A 21,718-nucleotide genomic window follows, 5' to 3' on the forward strand; every position below is an offset into this window, starting at 1 on the left:
TCAAAAAAAAATTTTTTTAACTACAGATCAATTGATATACACACACCAATTAGTCAAGAGTGTGTGATATAAACGCTGAAGGTGCCAAAGGGGTTACTGCAAGTTCAAATACATAAACTTGCCGCTGAAAGTGCATCTGATTTTTACATGCTTCTTCTGCCCTTTCAGAATGCAATGTCACGGCACACAATTTTAAGATTGGCATGACATGGAAAGAATCTAGTGCAGGAAAAATGCCTTTTCACAATATTTTCAGTGCCTTAGAGCATTGCAAAACTCTGTATGGGTCTCAAAGGCTTATGTTATAATTGTAATGGAATTTAACAGGACCCATTTAAAAAGTACTAAATAGCACAGATAAATCTTCACTACAGCATGCTGAGAGACCGTATTAGTATGTGTCTTATATCAATTATTTATAGACTTGGCATTTTGCATCTGAACAACAATACAAGAAAATAGATACTGGAATGTATATTTATTAGAATCATTAAATTCTTTTGGAAAGATTCATCAAACACCAAACTAACTGTCATTCCCAGAAAAAAAATATTCTGGTATTTTTAAAAGAAGTATATGACAGATGTTTGAAGTTGTTCCAACAAATATGAAACCTGAATGGATGTTCTCCAGTGAGCTTCTGCAGAGCAAAGAATCCAGCTAGGGAATTACTCACTTACCATAGGATGACATAGGTACAAAAGAGCAAGGCTATGTTTAAAGACATAGATCTATAAATGTGTATAACCTTGCCTTTCAGACATAAATGAATGTGATGCCAGCAATCAATGTGCTCAGCAATGCTACAACATTCTTGGTTCATTCATCTGTCAGTGCAATCAAGGATATGAGCTAAGCAGTGACAGGCTCAACTGTGAAGGTAAAATATTGTCCAAATAATTAGTAATCATGGTCCAATTCCTGTGATTGCTGTTGCTTTAATCCAAGTATGTACCTGTTTATGAAAGCAAATTTTTATCCATGGAAATTCCGTTCTAAAATCCAGTTAATCTAGTTCAATTATAACATTGACTTTTTAGTATGTTTTCAAAAGAAAGGAGAAGAAACAAAATAATTGAAATATTAGATGTAGGCTGGGTCTGATAATTAGCAAGGGTGCTCTAGTGTCTTGTTTCTCAAGTGTGATGCAACGGCTAGCAGCAGTGGCACCTCCTGGGAGCCTGTGAGAATTGTAGAATCTCAGGCCCCAGCCCAGACCTACTGAGTCAGATTCTGCATCTAATGAGAACTCCAGGTGACTGGCATGCATGTTTAAGTTCAAAAATGGCTGATTGCATGTCAAGAACATTAGAAGAGAAACCAAGAGACCTGGCCCCTAGTCATGCCTGCCACTGTGTAATTCAAAAGCCATAAGACATCCTGAGGGGGATGCCATTGACACTTCATGCTCCCGACTTCCTCACAAACGCTCCCACCTTTACTTGGGACAGCACCATTGAGAAATGCAAAGCATTCTGCCAGGGCATCACCTCTAGAAGCTAGCACAGGGATGGAACTTGGAGTTCAAAACTCAGATGAACTTGGGAGCAGAGCCACCCAATTTCTGAGAAGGCAAATATGAATCTGCATCACTGGGTGGGTCTGCCAAGCACAACATGAGGATCATCAACCACAAGCCAATTCATTCAGTCTGCTCAGCTAGTATGGTTAGTTCCAGGATTCGCCAAACTGTCAGCAATAAGTGAGTAAAACTGATGGTAAGAAAAACTCTCTGTGCTGTGAAGCTCTATGGGAAATGAGCTGATATTGTTAGAATTTGCACTTGAGCTTCTTATAAAGTATTGTATTTCTGTTTCAGAGCATGCAGTGTTAAAAAAAATTACCAAAATAGTGACATGTAAGTTTTCAACTCTGTCTTATTGCTCTTGTCTGGTTCAACAGACATTGATGAATGCAGAACCTCGAGCTACCTGTGTCAATATCAATGTGTCAATGAGCCTGGGAAATTCTCTTGTATGTGCCCCCAGGGATACCAAGTGGTGAGAAGTAGAACATGTCAGGGTAAGTTTATTGTTTTCATATCTGTTAAGTTTTAACCAGGAAAAGCAGGGAGGAAGTTGTAGGATTCTCTATCACAGACTTTCATTTTTTACAATTTGAGCTCTTTTTTTCCCCCTGTTGATCATGAGACATGCACATCTCATAAAGAGGATATTCAGTGTTAACTCTCTTTGAAATTTAAAGTAATCATTTTTCTTTCTTAAAATAAATAATTTTAATAAAATATTGGTATGCCTTCTATATAGCCTACATAATCCCTATGATATATATCCTCTAATCATCCACCAGAAAAGATTCAATTATTAAAATATTTCACCATGAGTTTCAGTGTAGAGCATAAGCTTAATGTGTGGTTAGGTGCACCTCAAACCGATCTGAATTCTCTAAAACACCAGGATTATAAATTGGATAGTAATTTAAGCGTTGAGAAAATCAGCTTCATGTGTATTAAAAAGTGCTTGAATACTTCAGTAAAAAAAACTATTAATCCAAAAATAGCTAATGTCTTTGGGTCCAGTTTTAAAATAAATGTTCAGGTGATTTTCATAGCTACATGTTGGTGGAAGAAGTGGCTCTCTACATGGTATGATTTCAGAGTCTCTTTGAAAGATTTGAAAATGTGCACCCTCTCCTCCCTACCTCCTGCATGTAGCTTAAAATTTCTTTAACAGGCAAAAGACTATTCAGGTAAAACTAAAACTAGATAATCCTGGAAAAATTGGTACAAACACAGGTTTACATAAAGCAGTGAGAGAGTGAAAAAAAAAAATGACTGAACTTGAAGACACAAAATCTGTTTGAGACCTAGCTGTATGGCATTCTATCTATACAATTTGAACAAATTATCAAACTTCTCTGAGCCTCAACTTTCTCATTTGGAAAAGGGAGTTGAGGGAATGAAATGGAATAACATACAGAAAAATTATTTGTAAACTATAAAGCCTGTAAAGTTCAAGATGTTTTTATGAAATTTACCCAGCAATATAAATGACTAGTAGCAAATCTTCTCTAGAAGAAGGGCAGTAAAATATTAAGAAAGGAAAAGATCAAGGAAAGGAGACACTCAGGATTCTCAGTCTATATCATGATTTTACAAGGGAAATATTAATTCACAGGAACATCCATGACCTGAGATTTTATAGCGTGCATGTGATCATTCAACTAGAATCCAACCACTAAATATGAGCATAATCAGAATGTAGTTCATTGCACAATAAACATCTTTCTACCCCTTTCCATGTTACTAGAGACTCTGTAATGTTAATTGTGGAGAAACATTGCATTCCAATGGTTTTACTTTCTGAACCCTAACTGAGACTTTTAACATGAATATTACATGCAGGAAAATGTTAGCCAGTGGGATACCTTAACCAATTTCCCTGGAGTCCTGAAACAAATGTCTATGTGTTTCTGATCATAAATGGATTTGACACCCAGCAAAAGACAGAAACAAGTTAACATTCAGTGGAATCTTACCAGCCTACTCTATTTATATCTGTTATAACGAAAGGTGAAAATGCAATGGAATTGCAAATAGGAGATTCATTAGTGTTATATCTTGAAGAATGTTTGGTTAAACCAAAACATTTTTTGTGAAAGAGACTTACCATTCTTTTAGGGTACAAAACAATTGGTTTCCCCCACTGAAACCATTCCTTCCCAGCCCTGTCTACAGGTTAAAGTAAAACCAAAAGAGTCTGGATTCTTACCTTCCCCCAAAAGGTTTATTTTAGGGATGAAATAACTGTTCTCATTTCCACAGTCTTGCAAAAATTAAAACTCTGTGTGTGTGTGTGTGTGTGTGTGTGTGTGTGTGTGTGGTGGCAGGTTGTGGGGAGGGGAGAGGGACAGCAGGGAAGGAAAGAAACAGAGGGAGAATACACAGATACACAGACACACATTCATCAAAATTTTAATACTATTAATCACTTCTGAAAAACCTTCCAAAATGGTTAAGGAGTTGATTATGCTAGGCTCTAAATTACTGGAAGTAATAAATAAAATTATCACATAAAGTTTCCTTTTGCTGCTGTTGAACTCCATATAACAAACCAGTCTTCACTTTCCCTGTAGCTAAACAGCATCTTTATTTTTCAAAAAAGTGAAAAATATTGAAAGGACAAGTCAGTTGTGATTTCTTCTGAGGAATCTAAGTTCTTTCTTTAGCCATAGCCAGTCCAAAAGAAGATACTTTTTGTAACTGACTCTTGGAAACTGCATAGCTTTTCCAGTCTCCTCTTGGGTTCCAGATAGCTTTTGCCAGTTTGGAAGCTAAAAGAAAATTTTTTCTCCAAAGACAAGGAATGGAATTACTCTCATTTAGAGGATGCAATACCTTGCAGTGGAGAGATGCCTGTCACTAACTATATGAACTTGGGTCAGCCACTTAACCCTTATTTGTTTTCCCTTCATGCCAAATAGAGATAATATATTTCTCACCATCTCCATAGGGTTTGTGTGAAGAGCAACTTGGTTCAATTTAATATTTCTTAAAATCTAGGTGCCCCCAGTGCGCTCATGCTAGGTGATAAAGGGATAGAAAGATGTGCACAATAGCCTTTGCCCTCCAGGAGCTTACAAGCTAATACAAGGATTAAGACAAACATGCAGATTTCAATAATGCAAAGCAAAAGGCAATAAAGGTCCCAAAAGAGGAACGTGAGATATAAGAATTCAGAGAGAAGAAAGAGATCATATCCCAGCAACTAGGCAATGACTACCTGTAAATTAATGAATGAAAATATCTGATGGTGGGGAAGGAATGATTCAGAAAAGGCTTATATTGGATAAAATCTAATCACTATTCAAATGTAAAGGGAGACAGACATACATAGGGATGTAGATATTAATATAATTTTCATTGTCATAAATGTAATGGTTCTCTAGCATTGTAAACTCTTCTCTCAGATGTCATCTGGGAACTCCTAATTCCCAAATCTAAATTCAGTCTTTGTCCATCCTGGCCTTCCCACAGCCCTCCTTCCCGGGACCCTCTCTAGCTCTGACCTCCTTGCACTGCCTTTTCCTGGGTTGCCTCTCACCGCTGACACTGACAGTCCCTTCCTTAATTCCCCTTCTTCCCCATGGTCTTTAAATAGCCATGCTCTACATGGTAGGATACTTCATAGCTTCACTTCTTTTGCTGTGAACAGCTTCCTATGGACAGTGTAATCCACTCCCAGAACATTAACTATCCAGCAGCATGCTACAGCTTACTGCAACCACATTCCAGCCTTTCCCTCTCTCCCAAGCCCCTGAGCCTGACAATAAACTTCCATCTCCATAGTTTTTGTTTGCTGCTTTCTCAGCCTGGAAGGCCCTCCCCACTGCAATCTGAAAATCCCATCTAACCACCACCCTTTTCAAGGCCAAGGTGAGAGGCCTCCTCCTTCTTTCAGCCTTCCTTAATTCCCCAGAGGGCAAGAAATAGTGTCTTTCATTTTTATTTAAGCAAAGTCAATGGCAAGCATTTGGCTTTGAATTCAACAGATGAATAATAGGTGCTTGATAAAGTACCGTGAAATGACACATATTAATCTGTCAAGAATGGCTCCACTTCATCTGTCATGAATTAATGCAATGAACCCAGGTCCCACCAAGTCTTGTGTCTAAAAGCAAATTAAACACAGTCCAGATTCTTATACACCTCCTTCCAGTGGCAAACTGGAATCTGCCACTTACGCAATTTACTTATATCAGTAAACTCTTCGACTCTACATCTCTACAGATATAAATGAGTGTGAGACCACAAATGAATGTCGGGAAGATGAAATGTGTTGGAATTATCATGGCGGCTTCCGTTGTTACCCACGAAATCCTTGTCAAGATCCTTACATTCTAACATCAGAGAAGTAAGAAAAATCAGACCTTTTGAAACTGAGAATCTTCTGGTTTTACCAAGCCTAACTAACACTTTTGTTTGTCTCTGCAGCCGATGTGTTTGCCCAGTCTCAAATGCGCTGTGCCGAGAACTTCCCCAATCCATAGTCTACAAATACATGAGCATCCGATCTGATAGGTCTGTGCCATCTGACATCTTCCAGATACAGGCCACAACCATTTATCCCAACACTATCAATACTTTTCGGATTAAATCTGGAAATGAAAATAGAGAGTTCTACCTAAGAGTAAGTATCCTGAGGGCAGCCTTAGCTGTTGAGAAAGTTCCAAGTTTGTTGTTGTTGTTTGGTAGTAATTCACATAGAAAGAAAGCTAACATTTAAAGAGTTTTTATGTGCAGGCATTGTGTAAATCCTTCCAGTGTGCATTATCTCATTTAATCCTCTTGGTAATGCTTGGTCAGATTAATATTTATCTCCATATTTTACAGAAAAAAAAAGTAAGACTCAGGGAGATGAAGTAGCTTCTCTAAAGTCACTCAGATAAAAGTTGTACACTCTAACAGAGTTGTGTGTGACCACCAAAACACAAGCCTACACACATACACACACACACACACACACACACACACACACCTCAAATAGATACCACAAATCAGTGATAGCTATTTAATTGTACATAGAAAAAATAATTCCTGGAGAGCTTTTCAAAAACGCTGAATTCCTTATTGTTACATTCGCAAGATTATTTACATCTGCACCAAAACTAAGACCCAGAAGTATCTGAGAAGTGACCCCAACTCCCCACCCCCCGCACCATGTGTACAACAGATAGTTGTACCATTCTTGCAAATTTCCAGGCAGGCAATGTGAGGTCACGTTTATGTTTTCTCTTTCTTTCATTGCCTATATGAAATCTTTCTCTGAATTCTGCCATTTCTCTCTCCACAGTGTCCCCTGGGTTATCTTTGTGTCCTTGTGTCTCTGCCTCTCTTCCTTTAAACTGGCTCTTAGCACCTCTCTAATCCCTCCAAGGGCTTCCCAGCAGATCTCCCTGACTCCAGTGCCTCAGCCTTCCAGTCCCCCCTGCAAAATCTTAGCAAGTTCATTTTAGGTTAAAATTCCGACATATTTCAAATACGGCTCACCACTTCATGTGAAAATGATGGCACCCCACCAAGCAGTTTGCAGGGTTACGGTAAGTCTTTCACGCTAAGGATGTTATTCATCCAGTTCCAGTTTTCTCAAAACTCCTTTGGGCACTCTTCATTTTTAATCAGATTTTAAGGTCAATATTTCATTTTGAGAATATGAAAAGTAAATTGGGAAATTCATCCTCGTGGTAAAGTTTACAGATTTTTAATGTTTACTCGTTTATCCTGTTCTTTGATATATTAAGTTCCCTTCCAGCTCCAGAATTATTTGACTCTGTTTCTTTGCCAGTAAATTAGAAATGATTAATCTCTCATGACCAACTTCTGAAGAGAAAAACCCAACCCAAAATACAATCTATTACTATTCTTTTTTCTAATAACTAAAAATAAACGTCTTTAACATTTGATGCTTTAAATTTGAGATATACTAGATATTTGTAAGAAGTTTACTCTAAATGAATTTCACACAGTTCAGATAATAACAATTTAATAATTTTAGCCCAAAGAAATAACATTATTTGTAACCCATGGCAGTCAAATAGGTTCATCTCAAAATCATCTTTAAAAATAATTTTCCATTTTGAACTCTTATCCAAAATTTAAGAAAGTAAAATTTCCTAGCAGAATCAACAAAGAGTTAAGCAAAGTACCTGCACGGGTTTTTTTTTTTTGCAATAAACATGGCACTTTTAAAGTTTTATGATTCATATCAGTGAACTTATTGACTTGATATTTTCAGATATAAATACAGTGTTTTTCTCAAGTAAAATCCTTTCTTATGAATGATATAAAACACTGCCAATTTTGATAATCCCAGAATTAAATACTACTATTTGAAACCAAAAAAGCATTTAAAATAAGAAGATATTTCAAGACTATTTATTATCACATAATTCAAAAAATAGTTGGATCAAATCCTACAAAATTTCTTCAATGAAGTTCCACTTGCGCAGAGGGCATTTAATCATAAGACTCCATCAAGAGGCCTTAATTAAGCACCTATTATACACTCAGCTTCATGCTAGGTGCATGTAATACACAGTTCCTTACTTCAAAGAGCTTTAAATATTACTTTGTGGCATAGTTAACATCTATGAGAAAAGCAGAGGACAAATTTGTGTTTAACTCCATGCTCCAAGACATCAAAGAATTAATGTGGGCTGCAATAGTCAAAGAATGTTTCTTGAGAAACATGAGGCTGGATCTTATCCTTGAAAGGATCTGTGGGATATAGGATTTTATTTGTATTCCTTTTGGGACAATACTGAGAAAATCTTCTTCCCTAGAAAAGGGAACATATTAGAAAGAAGTAATACATGAAATTAAAGGTAGAATACCATCCTCCACCCACACCGACCAATATCTATCCTTCCTTACTGAGACTTATTTTTCTTCACAGCCCTTATCACCACGTTGTATAGTATTTATTTGTCCGTGTCACCTACTACCTACTAGAGTGTGAGTGCAATAAACAGAGACATTACCTGTCTGTTCACTCTTGTATGCACAGCACATAGAATGAATGGTACCTGGCACATTGCAGGTGCTCAAAAAATATTTTTAAATGAATAAATTAATTCAATCAACATCTTCAAGGTATCACTGTTACCTATAAGAGGCAAGCACCATGCTAGGTTCTAGAGACATAGCAGTGAATAAAACCAAGCCAATTCCTGCCCCAGCGGGGCTTATAGTTGAGACATCGAACAAGTGTTCACAAGTATGCCGAACGTTACAACTGAGCACTTCAAATTGTTCATGTGTACACCACAAGTTAACCCCTAACCAAGACAGCAGTGGTCTGGGAGCTTCCTGGAAGAAGTAGATTTAAGCTGAAGACTAGCAAATGGAAGGAATAAAAAGCAGACAAGTTAATCTGGAACTCCAGGTGCTACAGGCAGAGCGGCTTGAGAGGGACCTGGAGAGATGAGCAGGGCCTAGATCACACAATGCCTGACAGACCATACTAAGGGTTTCAAGTAGAGGAGTTGCTATCAGATTTTCATGTTAAAAAAGATACCTGGCTACACTGTAGAGCCTGGATTGGAGTGGAGCAAGAATGGAAATGGAGAGACCAGTAAGTAGTTCAAAAGATGGGGGACTAGTGTGGTAGCAGTGAGTCCAAAAGAAGTGGACAGATTTATGAAGATATAGGAAGAAGGACATGGCTTGGTAACCCATTTGCTATGGGGAGGTGGAGGAGAAGGAAGCGTCAAGGATAACCTCCAAGTTTCTGTCCTGAGCAACAGTAAATGGTGGTACCATTTACTGAGATAAGGAAGAAGGAGCCAGTGGAGAGAGGAGGGTGAGGAGTTCAGTTTGGACATACTGAGTCCTGGTCGCCATGAGACATCCAAGTAAAGATGAGTAGAGAACTGGATATGTGGGCTTGGAATTCATAGTATAGACTTTTAAGTCACTGGCAGATATGTGATCATTGAAGCCATGGCTATGGATGAGATCACTCAGGCAGAGTATGTAGGAAGTAGGTGAGATCACTCAGATCTGGGCACTATTATAGTCACATCCATTACCTCAGCCTACAGTTCTCTGGCCATCTCATCCCCCATGACCTTCAGCTTCATGTCACTCTGCCACCACCCCATGGCCACATGCTGGACTTTGTTATCCTGCAGAACAGTTCCACATCATCATCTGAGTCTCAGGTGACCCCCTCAGTGACTGATTCTCTTTCCTCTTTTTCATGCCCTCACTCCCACTCTATCTGCTCTTCACCCTCACAGTGATGCTAGTCCTCTGACCCCTCACCCATCATTTTCTCCCACTCTATCAACTTCTTGGTGGACCCTTGAACTACTCTGTCACCAACACCTCAATTCCCTGTCCAACAACTCTAGATCAATCACATAATCCACGTCTATTTTCACACCCAGCTTGTCAGCACAGATTGGTAATACTATAAATCTCCAACTTCAGATGTGCCCTCAACAATCCTATTACTTTCTTTTATTTCTTCTCTTCAGCCACTGATTGCAAATGTCCTCATACTCTTTAAGTTCTTATACCCTTCATTTTCAGTAGGTGACCTCATCTCCTACTCTTCTGAAACCACTGAAACCAACAGGCATAAATTACTTGAACTTCCCATCCCATCCCTTGCAAACTTAAGTCCATGTGTTCCCCTTCTAACCTTCTCCTTTGAATTTTCCAAAGACAAGGTTTCACTTCTATCAATCAAGGCCAACCCACCACCTGTATTCTTCACTCCATTTCCTCTGGAACCTTGTTCTATCAAACTCTAATATACCTCCTACATATTTAACTTGTTTTCCCTCTAGATGTTGCCTCCTCTCTCTCGTCTCCCTTCCTAGCCAAGGTTCTTAAAGCACAGTCTGTAATCACAGTCTCTATTTTCTTATTTCCTAGTTACTCTTCTGTCTTCCAGTCCCACTACCCTACTGAAATTGCTCTGGAAAAAAGCCACCAACAGCATCCATACTGCTATATCCAGAGGCATTTTTCAGTTCCAGTCACCCCCATCCTCCCCTGCTGTATTGGACACTGCTTGCCATTCATCTGTTTACCACTTAATTATCTATTTCTTCTCAGCTTCCTTCAATGGCTTCTCTTCTGCCCATTCTTTAAATGTTGGTCTCTCACAGACCCAGTCTTATCACATATACGTTCTCTTCCTTGGTTTAATGTCCACCTATTGACGTGACTGCTAAATCCTAATCCACTGTTTCTATCCCTGCTCTCCTCTTGGCATTCAGATTCACACATCTACCTGCCTGCCTGTCCAAGCTCATCTCCCTGCACTCTCTAGCACCAATCACATTGTTCATCAAAGTGAAACTGCATCCAGTTCTCCAGAACATCCTTCTTTACAAAACTCCCACTTATTCTGGGTGACTGTCCTCAGGCATTCAAAGGCCTTCCCTCAATGCTTCAGAGTCCCTCTGTTTTTCTCTGTGAGTACACACCTCTGTGTATCTTCATATATACCCTGCATATCCCCACATATCTTAGCATTTGCCATATTCTATTGAAATTAACTACTTACATGCCTCTTCACCTACTAGAATGTAAACAGATCCACAATGTTGAGAAGTGAAAGATGACAACCTCGTTTACCAGTTCAAAAACTTATCAGATTCTCACATGAACTCCAATCTCTATAAAGGCTAGAACTACTCAATAAAGGTGAAGAGAAACATTAACAGAGAGGGATGAGTAGAAAACAAAGAACTATCAAAAACAAGCAGGTCCCTGTACCTGGAACTAATGACTATGTGTGGATAAGGGATAAGATCCAGAAGGATTAGAACCAAGAAAGGACTAAGTAGTGACTTTAATCCTACCTCAAAATTCTTCACTTGGGCTTCCCTGGTGGTGCAGTGGTTAAGAATCCGCCTGCCAATGCAGGGGGACACGGGTTGGAGCCCTGGTCTGGGAAGATCCCACATGCTGCAGAGCAACTAAGCCTGTGCACCACAACTACTGAGCCTGCGCTCTAGAGTCCATGAGCCACAACTACTGAGCCCACGTGCCACAACTACTGAAGCCCGTGTGCCACAACTACTGAAGCCCACGCACCTAGAGCCCATGCTCCGCAACAAGAGAAGCCACCGCAATGAGAAGCCTGCGCACGGCAATGAAAGAGTAGCCCCCACTCGCCACAACTAGAGAAAGCCCACCTGCAGCAATGAAGACCCAATGCAGCCAAAAATAAATAAATGTATTTTTTTAAAAAAAATTCTTCCCCTAATTCTTATAGGAAGTGTATTCACAAATAATAGAAACTGTAACACAAGAAAAATTATTCTCTCACTCCCTCTTTTTTCTTTTATTTTAGCAAACAAGTCCTGTAAGTGCAATGCTTGTGCTGGTGAAGTCGCTATCAGGACCAAGAGAATATATAGTGGACCTGGAGATGCTGACAGTCAACAGTATGGGAACCTTCCGCACCAGCTCAGTGTTAAGATTGACAATAATAGTGGGACCATTTTCATTTTAGTCTTTTAAAAGAGTCCACTATAGGCATTTAAATCAGCCAAAGAATATTGTTATCTTAAAGCACTATTTTATTTATAGACATATCTAGTACATCTACATCTATATACTGTACACTCACCAATAATTCAAACAATTACACCATGGTATAAAGTGGGCATTTAATCTGTAAAGATTCAAAGTTTGTCTTTATTACTGTATGTAAATTAGACATTAATCCACTAAACTGGTCTTCGAGAGAGAGCTAAGCATACTCTTTCCGGTGAAACTTGGATTCTTTTCTGTAAAAGTGGGACCAAGCAATGATTGTCTTCTGTGGTGCTTAAGGAAACTTACTATAGCTCCACTGATAGTCTCATAAGGAGGCAGCCATCATAACATTGAACAGCATGCAAGTTCAAGAATGAGTTTTTTAACTGCTTGTAAGAAAATGGAAAAAGTCAATAAAGATATATTTCTTTAGAAAATGAGGATCTATCATACTTGTGTTGGTTTTTATTTTCATGATCAGTCTAAATGTAGTTGTTTATTACATAGTAGTAAATCATTATCATATAGTATAGTGGTTTCTATAAGATATTTTAAATTTTGTCAGAAATTTTTGTTATGAATGTAAAAAAGGACAGTAAGTAAAATTCCCCGAATGAATAAGAGATCCCCTAGAAAATCATTATATTGAGAAATCTATGGGGAGGAGATGAGAAAACAAATTCTTTCTAAACCACTTTGGAGTTGACCTGAAGAAGCAAACTTGGTGTATTAGTCAGTTTGAGTTGCTATAACAAAATATTATGGACTGGGTAGCTTATAAACAACAGAAATTTATTTCTCACAGTCTGGAGGGTGGAAATCCAAGATCAGGGTGCCAGTATGGTCAGGTTCTGGTGAGAACCCTCTTCTCACCAGGTTGCAGACTCATATCCTCACATGGCAGAAAGAGAGCAAGAGAACTAATCCCATTCATGAGGGCTCTACCTTCATGACCTAAGTACTTCCCCAAGGCCTCAGGTTCTAATACCATCAGGTTGGGAGTTAGGACTTCAACATATGAATTTTGGGAGAACACAAACATTCAGTCCATAATACTCAATAAATGTAATAATATTCCTGAATTCACGACTTCCACAAGATGTGGAGCAAAATGAAGAAAAGTTATTTTTCTGAAAAAGTTTTGATTTCTGAATAAAATTAAAACCCTAAAACTTCACTAACTTATAACTAAAATTTCTCATCTTTATATTTGATGCTCACAGAGTGAAGAAATGGTGATGGTTCTTATTCTTGGCATCCAGATTGACAATGAACTAAATCAAATTACCCTCCCTCCTAACTCTATGAAAACATTTTATACCTTCCTGTTTGTTTAAAATGTAACTGCTTCACTTTGATGTATTATATTTTTAAATAAAAATAAGTATTCTTTTAGAGGTTTTTTTTCTGTGTAGCTAATAACAGCCAATATAATTTTTGTGTCTGGGAAAAGATTATTTGTAGCTGCCAGAGCAAAAACAACTATTTGCTTTTTTAAAAAGAAACAGGGGCTTCCCTGGTGGCACAGTGGTTGAGAATCTGCCTGCCGATGCAGGGGACACGGGTTCGAGCCCTGGTCTGGGAAGATCCCACATGCCGCGGAGCAGCTGGGCCCGTGAGCCACAACTGCTGAGCCTGCGCGTCTGGAGCCTGTGCTCCGCAATAAGGGAGGCCACGATAGTGAGAGGCCCCGCGCACCGTGATGAAGAGTGGCCCCCGCTTGCCACAACTGGAGAGAGCCCTCGCACAGAAACGAAGACCCAACACAGCCAAAAATAAATAAATAAATAAATAATAATTAAAAAAAATAAATAAATAAAAATAAAAATAAAAAAAATAAAAAGAAACAATCTAAAGTTGAGGAAACAAAAGACTGTTAAAATCATTCCACAAAAATATATGCAGTCAATTTTTCTCTTACATCCAGTTTCAAAGCACATATGAATAACCAGGTAACCTTGCCACAGAAACAAATGTTCCTCAAAGAGGTGACAAAATGTGCAGTAATTGTCAAAAAGAAAGTTCACCAAGAGACCAAGGAACAAAACACAAACTTCTTATGTGACTAGGGCACGGGATGGGCTTTTAAAGGATACAGGGGCATTGGAACAGTGATGAGAGAACAGGTGTGACCAGGAGTCAGACAAGGAAGCAGAGTAAACAACCAGCCACAACACAGCAGGACTGTTGCGTACGTTGTCACCCTGTTCACATGATTACTTATAGTCCACGTAAATTCAGTTTTGATCTAAACTTTTCCATTCTTAATCAATCTACTGATTTTTCTACATATAGACACAGTTCTCAAGTCAGAGCTGGGAATGATAAGAGTAAAAAAAAAATGCCTAAGACCTTCCAACAGATTTTTTACTCTTAAGCAAGAAGGCAGAGCCTTATCTGTACCTCCACAGAGGATTGTAGGAGAAACAGGAATCTCTATGAAATATTTATGCGTAAGTCCTGACCCTCCACCCCTACCTCTAAACATATATATAATTACAGAAGTATATATAATCTATATATTAAGAAACATAGATTACATATAGATTATATATACTTCTATAATAATATATTCTATAAACAATTTATATATTATAATTTATATAATTTAAATATAATCTATGATAAAGTAATAATATATTTTATATATATTTTTTGGACCTACAGAAGCCATTAACTGCAAACAAGATGGTTTCCCTTTCATCCCAAAGCTTAGTCCTATTCACAAATCATAAAGACGTGAAAAGGGTTGATAAACTAAAGTGTCACTGATGCAATCCCTTTTCTTTTCTTAATTGTAAAATACACATAAAATTCAGATTGCAATGTTATGCAAATATCACTACTATCTAGTTCCATAACATTTTCGTCACTCAAAAATAAATCCCATACCCATTAGCAGTCACTCCTCATTCCCCCCTCCCACAAGTTCTGGTGTTACCACTAATCTACTTTCTGTCTTTATGAATTTGCCTGCTCTAGACGCTTCATACAACTAGAATCATACAGTAAGTGGCCTTTTGTTTCTGGCTTCTTTCACTTAATATAATGTCTTCAAAGTTCAGCCATGTTGCAGCATGTATCAGACTTCATTCCTTTTTATGACTGAATAATATTCCATTGTATAAATATACCACATTTGTTTATCCATTCATCAGTGGATAGACTATAGTTGATAGGTTGTTTCCACCTGCAATTTCGTTTTATCTGACTATTCATCTACTAATTCCTAGGCTATTCATAGATTAGGAATATAATCCTAGACTATTAGACATTATTAGACTATTATTAGACTATTAGAATGTTACATGTCTATCCTAGACATATAGATTCCTAGACTATTCATCTACTAATTTTACAGCCTAAATCACCCATTTTTAATTTCATTTTTAACTAAAAAGAACAGCAAGTGAAAAATCATTTTTCATTCACAGAAGCAAAGTCCTGGAAAGAACTTTGAAAAGCTAACACATGAGTTCCTTTACAGGTACAACAGTCCTCAGTAAACATAAAAATCTCATGCTCTCTTTAAATGTAATTTGAAATTCAAAATAAAGTAAATATCATCACTGAAAACAAACCAAAGCAGTAAGACAAAGCTGTGCTTTGTTTTCAAACTACACATGACTCCCTCCTCCCCTCCTCCATGAGAATCACTGATTTAAACCAGCTCCCACAGATGAGAATTATGAAAATAATTCATCATCAGAATCATAATTGTTCAGCAGCAAACTTCACTGAGCAACTTCTATGGTAATTTCTTCCAACATCTAACAGCCTGATGAAGCATAGAAGAACCAGGGTTCTAGTCTCAGTTCTAACCTTAACTAGTTGTGAGACTTAGCTTTTTGGGACCTTGGTTTCTTTATCCATAAAACTGGGATATTGAAACAAGGTGTTTTTCCAGCTTTAAAAACTGTACCTATTCCCTATGCCAGAGCTGCACTGAGAGAAAAGGTGACTCTATTTGCCAAACTTTTTAAAGCATTTGAGTATTCTTTGTATGTAGTGGCTGTTGGGAAGCACTGGACATTGGTGAAAAAGAAAACTATAGTTCCTACCCCAAAACAGGTCTTCAAAATGAGGGTTTGTTATTGGGGACAAGGACATGAGAAATAACCCAATTTAGCTCTAAGTTTTTTGAATTACAATTCAAAATAATTTTTTTTAGTATTCACTGTTAAATTGTGCATGCTTTACTCCTTTCCACTGATTCTAACTGAAGTATTATTTCTCATGTTAAACTGAAAGTCATTTTACCTTGTTTCACTAGCAAAAAAAAGTCCAGCCATGGGTTCCCCCACTTCCAAACATGCTTCCAGGAAATTCACATGTTCTTACTCAGTAAGCCTCAATAATGAGGACTGAACTAGTCATTTCCATCACTTCACCATTCCAGTGCCCATACCTGGATTCTCAAACTTCATGCTCTCTGACTGGACAGTGTTGTTTTCTGACAGCAGTTAGGAAAGACCTCTTGGTTGTTAAGACTTCTCAAAAGGAGAATAACTTCACTTCAGCTGCCAAATTTCCCTCTTAAATAGTTTTGTTTTTTGACAGCTTGCAATCTCCATCCCCTCTAAACTTAAAATCAACCATTACATATGCTTCCTTTTAATAATAATAGGATTCTAAACTTAGATGCCACCTGGTCAAACCATGTTATTAAGACTTGCTCAAGGTCACAGTTTGTTGAGCAAGATCACTGTGCCTTGAATCAATGTCTTATGACTTAGATTAGGGCTCTTTTCATTGGCCATGCTCCAAATTTCAGCAACAACAAGCAATCCCCTTCCTTCCAAGGCTTCTTCCTGCAGTGCCCACCCCAAACTGTGGACCAGCTTTGCTCATTGCCATGACTAGTTGTCACCACTGCTGTTAACTGCAGTCGGATTGAAATAGCACAGATACCAACCTGATTCTGATTTACTCTGTTAAACTTTAGCTCATTTGTTCTCTTTAAAAACTCCAGAGAGGTGGAAATAATTGTGTTACACAAAATACTCCTGAACTCTAGAAACTGAAATTCAAGGACCAATCATGTAGACCTTACTATACTTGAGAGCATAGCAATTTCTAAAAGAAAAAAAAAGCCTATTCCTAAAGATACAAACAGAGCTCTCCCTATGGGGGAGCTTTGAGAGCAACAGTAAAGATGGAATGGGGCTAGCATTCTCCTTGTTCAAAAGTTAGACCAAAAGGCTTAAAGAGTCCTTCCTTCCATAAGATTAGTGAAAGGTAAGGGGTTAATGAAAGATTGCTGCCATTCCTGACATTGGTTAATATTCATTAGGTGATTACTGAAGGAGCAAACAGTGAGCATCATTACCTCATCTCCTAAAGGATTCTTGCTTTAGAGGCTTGAAATAAGATAAGAGATACCACATTTTATTAACAACTCAGCCCTCAATGGGGCTTTTGGTTCTTTCAAAATGTTTAAGTTAAAATGACCTCCCCCCCCACAAATTAGGGTTTTTTATTGTGATTAAAAATATATAAATATTGGAGGGTGGAAATCACCTACAAAGCAATTCCCATTTTTATCTAAAAAAATGTAGTCATCTCTACCACTCTGCCTCTACAAGGAAGGTGTTTTAGTGAATCTAAATGATGGAAATAGAAAGATTGTTCAATACCCTACAACCACCTGAACACAACCCAATGGGATTATTATTTGGGCGGAAGCTTCACAAATACAAGTTCATTGTTGAACCTTGTTTCCACAACTGCAAGCAGTTGCTTATGCTTTGAATAGCCATGTATGCTTCTAACTTTCTAACTCTGCTTTTAAAATATGGAACAGCTGCTGGTCTGCTCATATGTTACGCATAAGAAGCCCACAAGGGACAAAGCCTTCCATTAATATGTCGAATTATTTTTAACACATTTATATTTCTATCCTGAATCATCATCTCAGAAAGATGGCAAGTTTCCATCTTCCCAGCTGGGGGGAGCACCTGCAAAATACAAGCACAAACTGTGACACATCTGGTACCAAAAAACCAATCTTGTTTCATCTGGCCAGCAGACTAAAATATCAAGATCGTTGAACAGAAACAAGGCAAAAAGTTAACTGCCATTTATATGTAGTCAACACAGATGTCTAGTTAAGCTGTTTATATTGTAAGCGCATGTGTATGTTAACGGAGCACAGACCCCTTTAATAAGCCAGAGTTGGAATATAAACGCAAGAGAATTTTAAAGACCTGAATGCAATAATTCAGTTCTTTTTTATCTTCCCATAGAAACTAAATTAGTTTCATCGGAATCTCAGCATTCTTTTTAAACAGATGCATATAACACGAATAAATAATTTTGTTGAGTATCTCCAAATTGTTTATTTATTTCGTTTAAAACTGTATTCCATGTTTTTGTATCTTAATATTTAGACTGTTTCTTTAAGTGGTAAATTACTTGCACATGACTTAAACCAGGTGTCCTCGTTTGTGTTGCCTCAAAAGAAGACCCTGTTACAGAACTGAGTGTTGGTAGTTTGACAGGGTAACTTACGAAGCACAGGTGAGAAACTAGGGAAGGTGAGTCAGGGAAGGGAGAGATGCCAATCAATGAGTGAGTTAATGAGTGGGTCACTTCTGTGGGCAAACTAGCACTTAGTATCTTTGGGGATCCTCTGAGAAACAATGTGGAACTCACCTCAAAAGCATCCCACCAGAAGCCGCCTAGACTGGGCTGTTTATCTGCAACTCCCATCCCTGTGGTGAGGGTCGCCTCCTGGGGCACTAATGCCACACCCACTTATAACTACCTGCAGGTGGGTGAGCTTCCTGGCACTGGAGAAAGCCCTCAGGCAGAGGAGAAGAGAAACAGAGGCTTGATATGGGATGTTGTCAGTGAGCTGGAAACCCCTACTGCAACCCCCAGTAAGCTCCTGTTGCTGAGGGGATGTCTGGTGGGCAGCAATAGCCACACTGCTTGGAGTCTGACAACAGAAGCACATGTAACTGGCCTGCTGGCTTCATACCTCATGAGTCTTTCCTTAACCTTTTTCTGTTGGCTCTCCACCTTTTTCTTCCCTCTTCCTTTCTGTAGAGAAAACGCTAGTCTTCTCCTCTGTGTATCACTCACTTAGCAAATCAGGCGCCAAAAATGTCCATTCGATGCAAAGACACATAAGACATTACATAAAGTGGTACTGTATACTTAACACCATGAGCCTATCTGATTCCAGAGCACATCACAAGTCCAACTACAGAGTATTATATAAAATTGGTTGCCCTTCAAAGATAAATTTCCAAGGAAGCTAGTGAAGCTAAAACTTCAAGGCCCTTCCCTTGCACCAGTCCTTTCCAAGGTCCTGAAGGGACCCTACAGTGTGTTCACAGTGTCATATTATTTTTGTAAAATTTGAAAAAGTAATACATTTTAGCTGGATGGGTTAGTATTGATCTTTCCTCTTAGGTTCCCCCCTTCACACTTCTCCTCGTGTTAGGTAGCACTGGGATGGTCACAAGGATTTTTGGGAATCCAGCCCAGGAAATTGAGTTAGGAGGGTACATTTAACTTGGCCTTAGTGGAATATACCTATACAGTTCACAGTCACTTCTATGTATGTTTAATTCCAGTTCCTGTCTGGTGTAGGAATAGCTTCTAAAAATATTCCCACCACCTTCTGTGTTGATTTTACCTGACAGCATGCACAGAGTTTCAAGGCCAGGGGTCCTATCACAATTTAATGTGTCCTACAGTATCCAGCACCAGAGTAGGTAGTAGAAGAAAAACAAGTCTTGAAATATGCAGAGCCAGAAGCTAATCTATGGAAAATTCTCCCAATCACCAGAGGTGTAAAATGAAAAGCAGAGGATTTGGTTTTTATTCAATGCCTTTTCAAGAATATATTTAATTATGTAGCATAGGCAATTATAAATGCACCATACCATGAAAATATTTTTCATATATTTCTATAAGAACTCACTAGAAATTCTTCTGACAATGAAAAGTGAATTATAACCCCAAAAACTCTGTTTCAGATAATACCAAAAACTGTAATTCATTGAGACGAAGAAATAAATTTCAAATAGAAGTAATGAGTAGACTCTTGGGTTGATCAGATTAATGAAAAGGAATGAATCATGTGAACACACTGGGAAGGAATTCGTGTCCTGCTGCTTTGATACGAACACTAACACCAGTAAAGAAAACCTAAAATCGTAATCTTACTACCACAACAAGGGCACTGTCAACTCACTAGTTAGTGTGACCATTTCAAAGGGTATTTAACATTAGTCCCTGCACAAGAAAACTTAGAGTGATGTAGAGTTGTACATATCTTATGTGATAGAAACTTGATAGAGGTTTCCCAAATTTGACGACAATTCTAAAAATTTGTATGTCATTGCCAAAATGGCTTGTGAAACCAAAGAAACCTTTCTGTAAACTGTCAATTTAACATTTTTTCTCAACCATTCTAGAAGATAGTTATCTTTCTATTGTCTCTGTAAGAAAGGACCTACTGTATAGCACAGGGAACTCTGCTCAATACTCTATAATAACCTAAATGGGAAAAGAACTTGAAAAAGAATAAATACATGTATATGTATAACTGAAGCACTTTGCCATTCACCTGAAACTAACACATTGTTAATCAACTATACTCCAATATAAAATAAAAATTAATAAAAAAAGAAATGATGTTACAAAATTATTGCCACAGGCAATCAAACAGCATGCATCCAAAAAAATGTAGGGGAAAAATTATTACAAAGGAGTTCCTGGCAGCTAATTAATAAAAAAATATTATTTTCCCAGACTGTGATATTTGCTGTCAGGTTTTAAAATTTGTGATTTATTTGTGATTTCTTTTGCTATTCTAAATAAGAATTCACTTTTGTGTCTAATTTTGCATTTATAATTTTGTATTCTTTCCCTTAAAGTGAGCTTCTAAATGTGTATAAGTTTTGCTCAAAACCTGGATACATCCCTAATTGCATGAAGTAGCCCTGTGCCTAGCATATATGGGGCTTTTGTGAAAATAGACAAGGACATTTAATCTGGGCCTTGGAATATTTGAATAGGCAGGGAAAAAAGGTATAGGAGATGACCCTTTATTTCAAACTTACCACCACAATGTACAGGCATCAATTAATCTTGTTAATAACAATTGTGTATTTAAGAGTTGCTAATTTCTGACTCAAGCTCAAAAGTTGAAAAGTATATTTCAACCTCTGGCCTCTATTAGATGTGTTCTTGTAGTGATTCAACGTTCTGTTCCCCCTGTTTGTCTCTTAGCAGCAATTATCTGCCTTTATTTCCTAATCTGGTGATTAGCCATTAATAAGAAGGTAAAGACCTCAAAGAGATCAATCTGAAGCTTTCTAAACCCCTGATTACATCCCACCTCCAGGATCCTGCCTTATAATTCCAGTATAATTCACTTCAGTAAACATTCACTGGGAATCCACTATGCACAGGGCACTGTGCTAAGTACTAAGGGAGCAAAGGTAAATATGACATAGTCCCTGGCCTCAAAGAACTTACAATATGACTAGAAAATTAAACACAATAAATTTGGGTTCAATTTGTCTTAAGTAGTCACTATTTATTGAGCACCTATATTTATTGAGGTGCTTTCAGTCCATTATCTCATTCCTCATATTCATCCAATGAAGAAGGAATTTTTAGCTCCATTTTACTGGTGAAGAAGCAGATTCAATGACTTGTTTAGGGTCAAATGTCAAGCAG

General features: G+C 37.9%; 2 protein-coding genes across 7 annotated transcripts in view; one reads left to right on the forward strand and one right to left on the reverse strand.

The window, feature by feature from the left end:
* Nucleotides 1-12,460, forward strand: part of EFEMP1 (EGF containing fibulin extracellular matrix protein 1) — a 68,808-nt gene extending 56,348 nt beyond the window's left edge. For all 4 annotated transcript variants that reach the window (XM_082426288.1, XM_082426290.1, XM_082426289.1 and 1 more), the window contains 5 exons: nt 761-880; nt 1,903-2,022; nt 5,750-5,873; nt 5,954-6,149; nt 11,832-12,460. In XM_082426288.1, the coding sequence (XP_082282414.1) occupies nt 761-880; nt 1,903-2,022; nt 5,750-5,873; nt 5,954-6,149; nt 11,832-11,993 (722 nt within the window). In that variant the 3' untranslated portion in view covers nt 11,994-12,460. The remainder of the gene's footprint in view (nt 1-760; nt 881-1,902; nt 2,023-5,749; nt 5,874-5,953; nt 6,150-11,831) is intronic.
* The window catches only part of LOC309643539 (uncharacterized protein), a 412,666-nt gene that overhangs the window by 231,569 nt on the left and 159,379 nt on the right, over nt 1-21,718 (reverse strand). The gene's annotated exons all lie outside the window — the stretch shown is intronic.

This window comes from Balaenoptera physalus (assembly GCF_965194825.1).
Source record: "Balaenoptera physalus genome assembly, chromosome: 15".
NCBI lineage: Eukaryota > Metazoa > Chordata > Mammalia > Artiodactyla > Balaenopteridae > Balaenoptera > Balaenoptera physalus.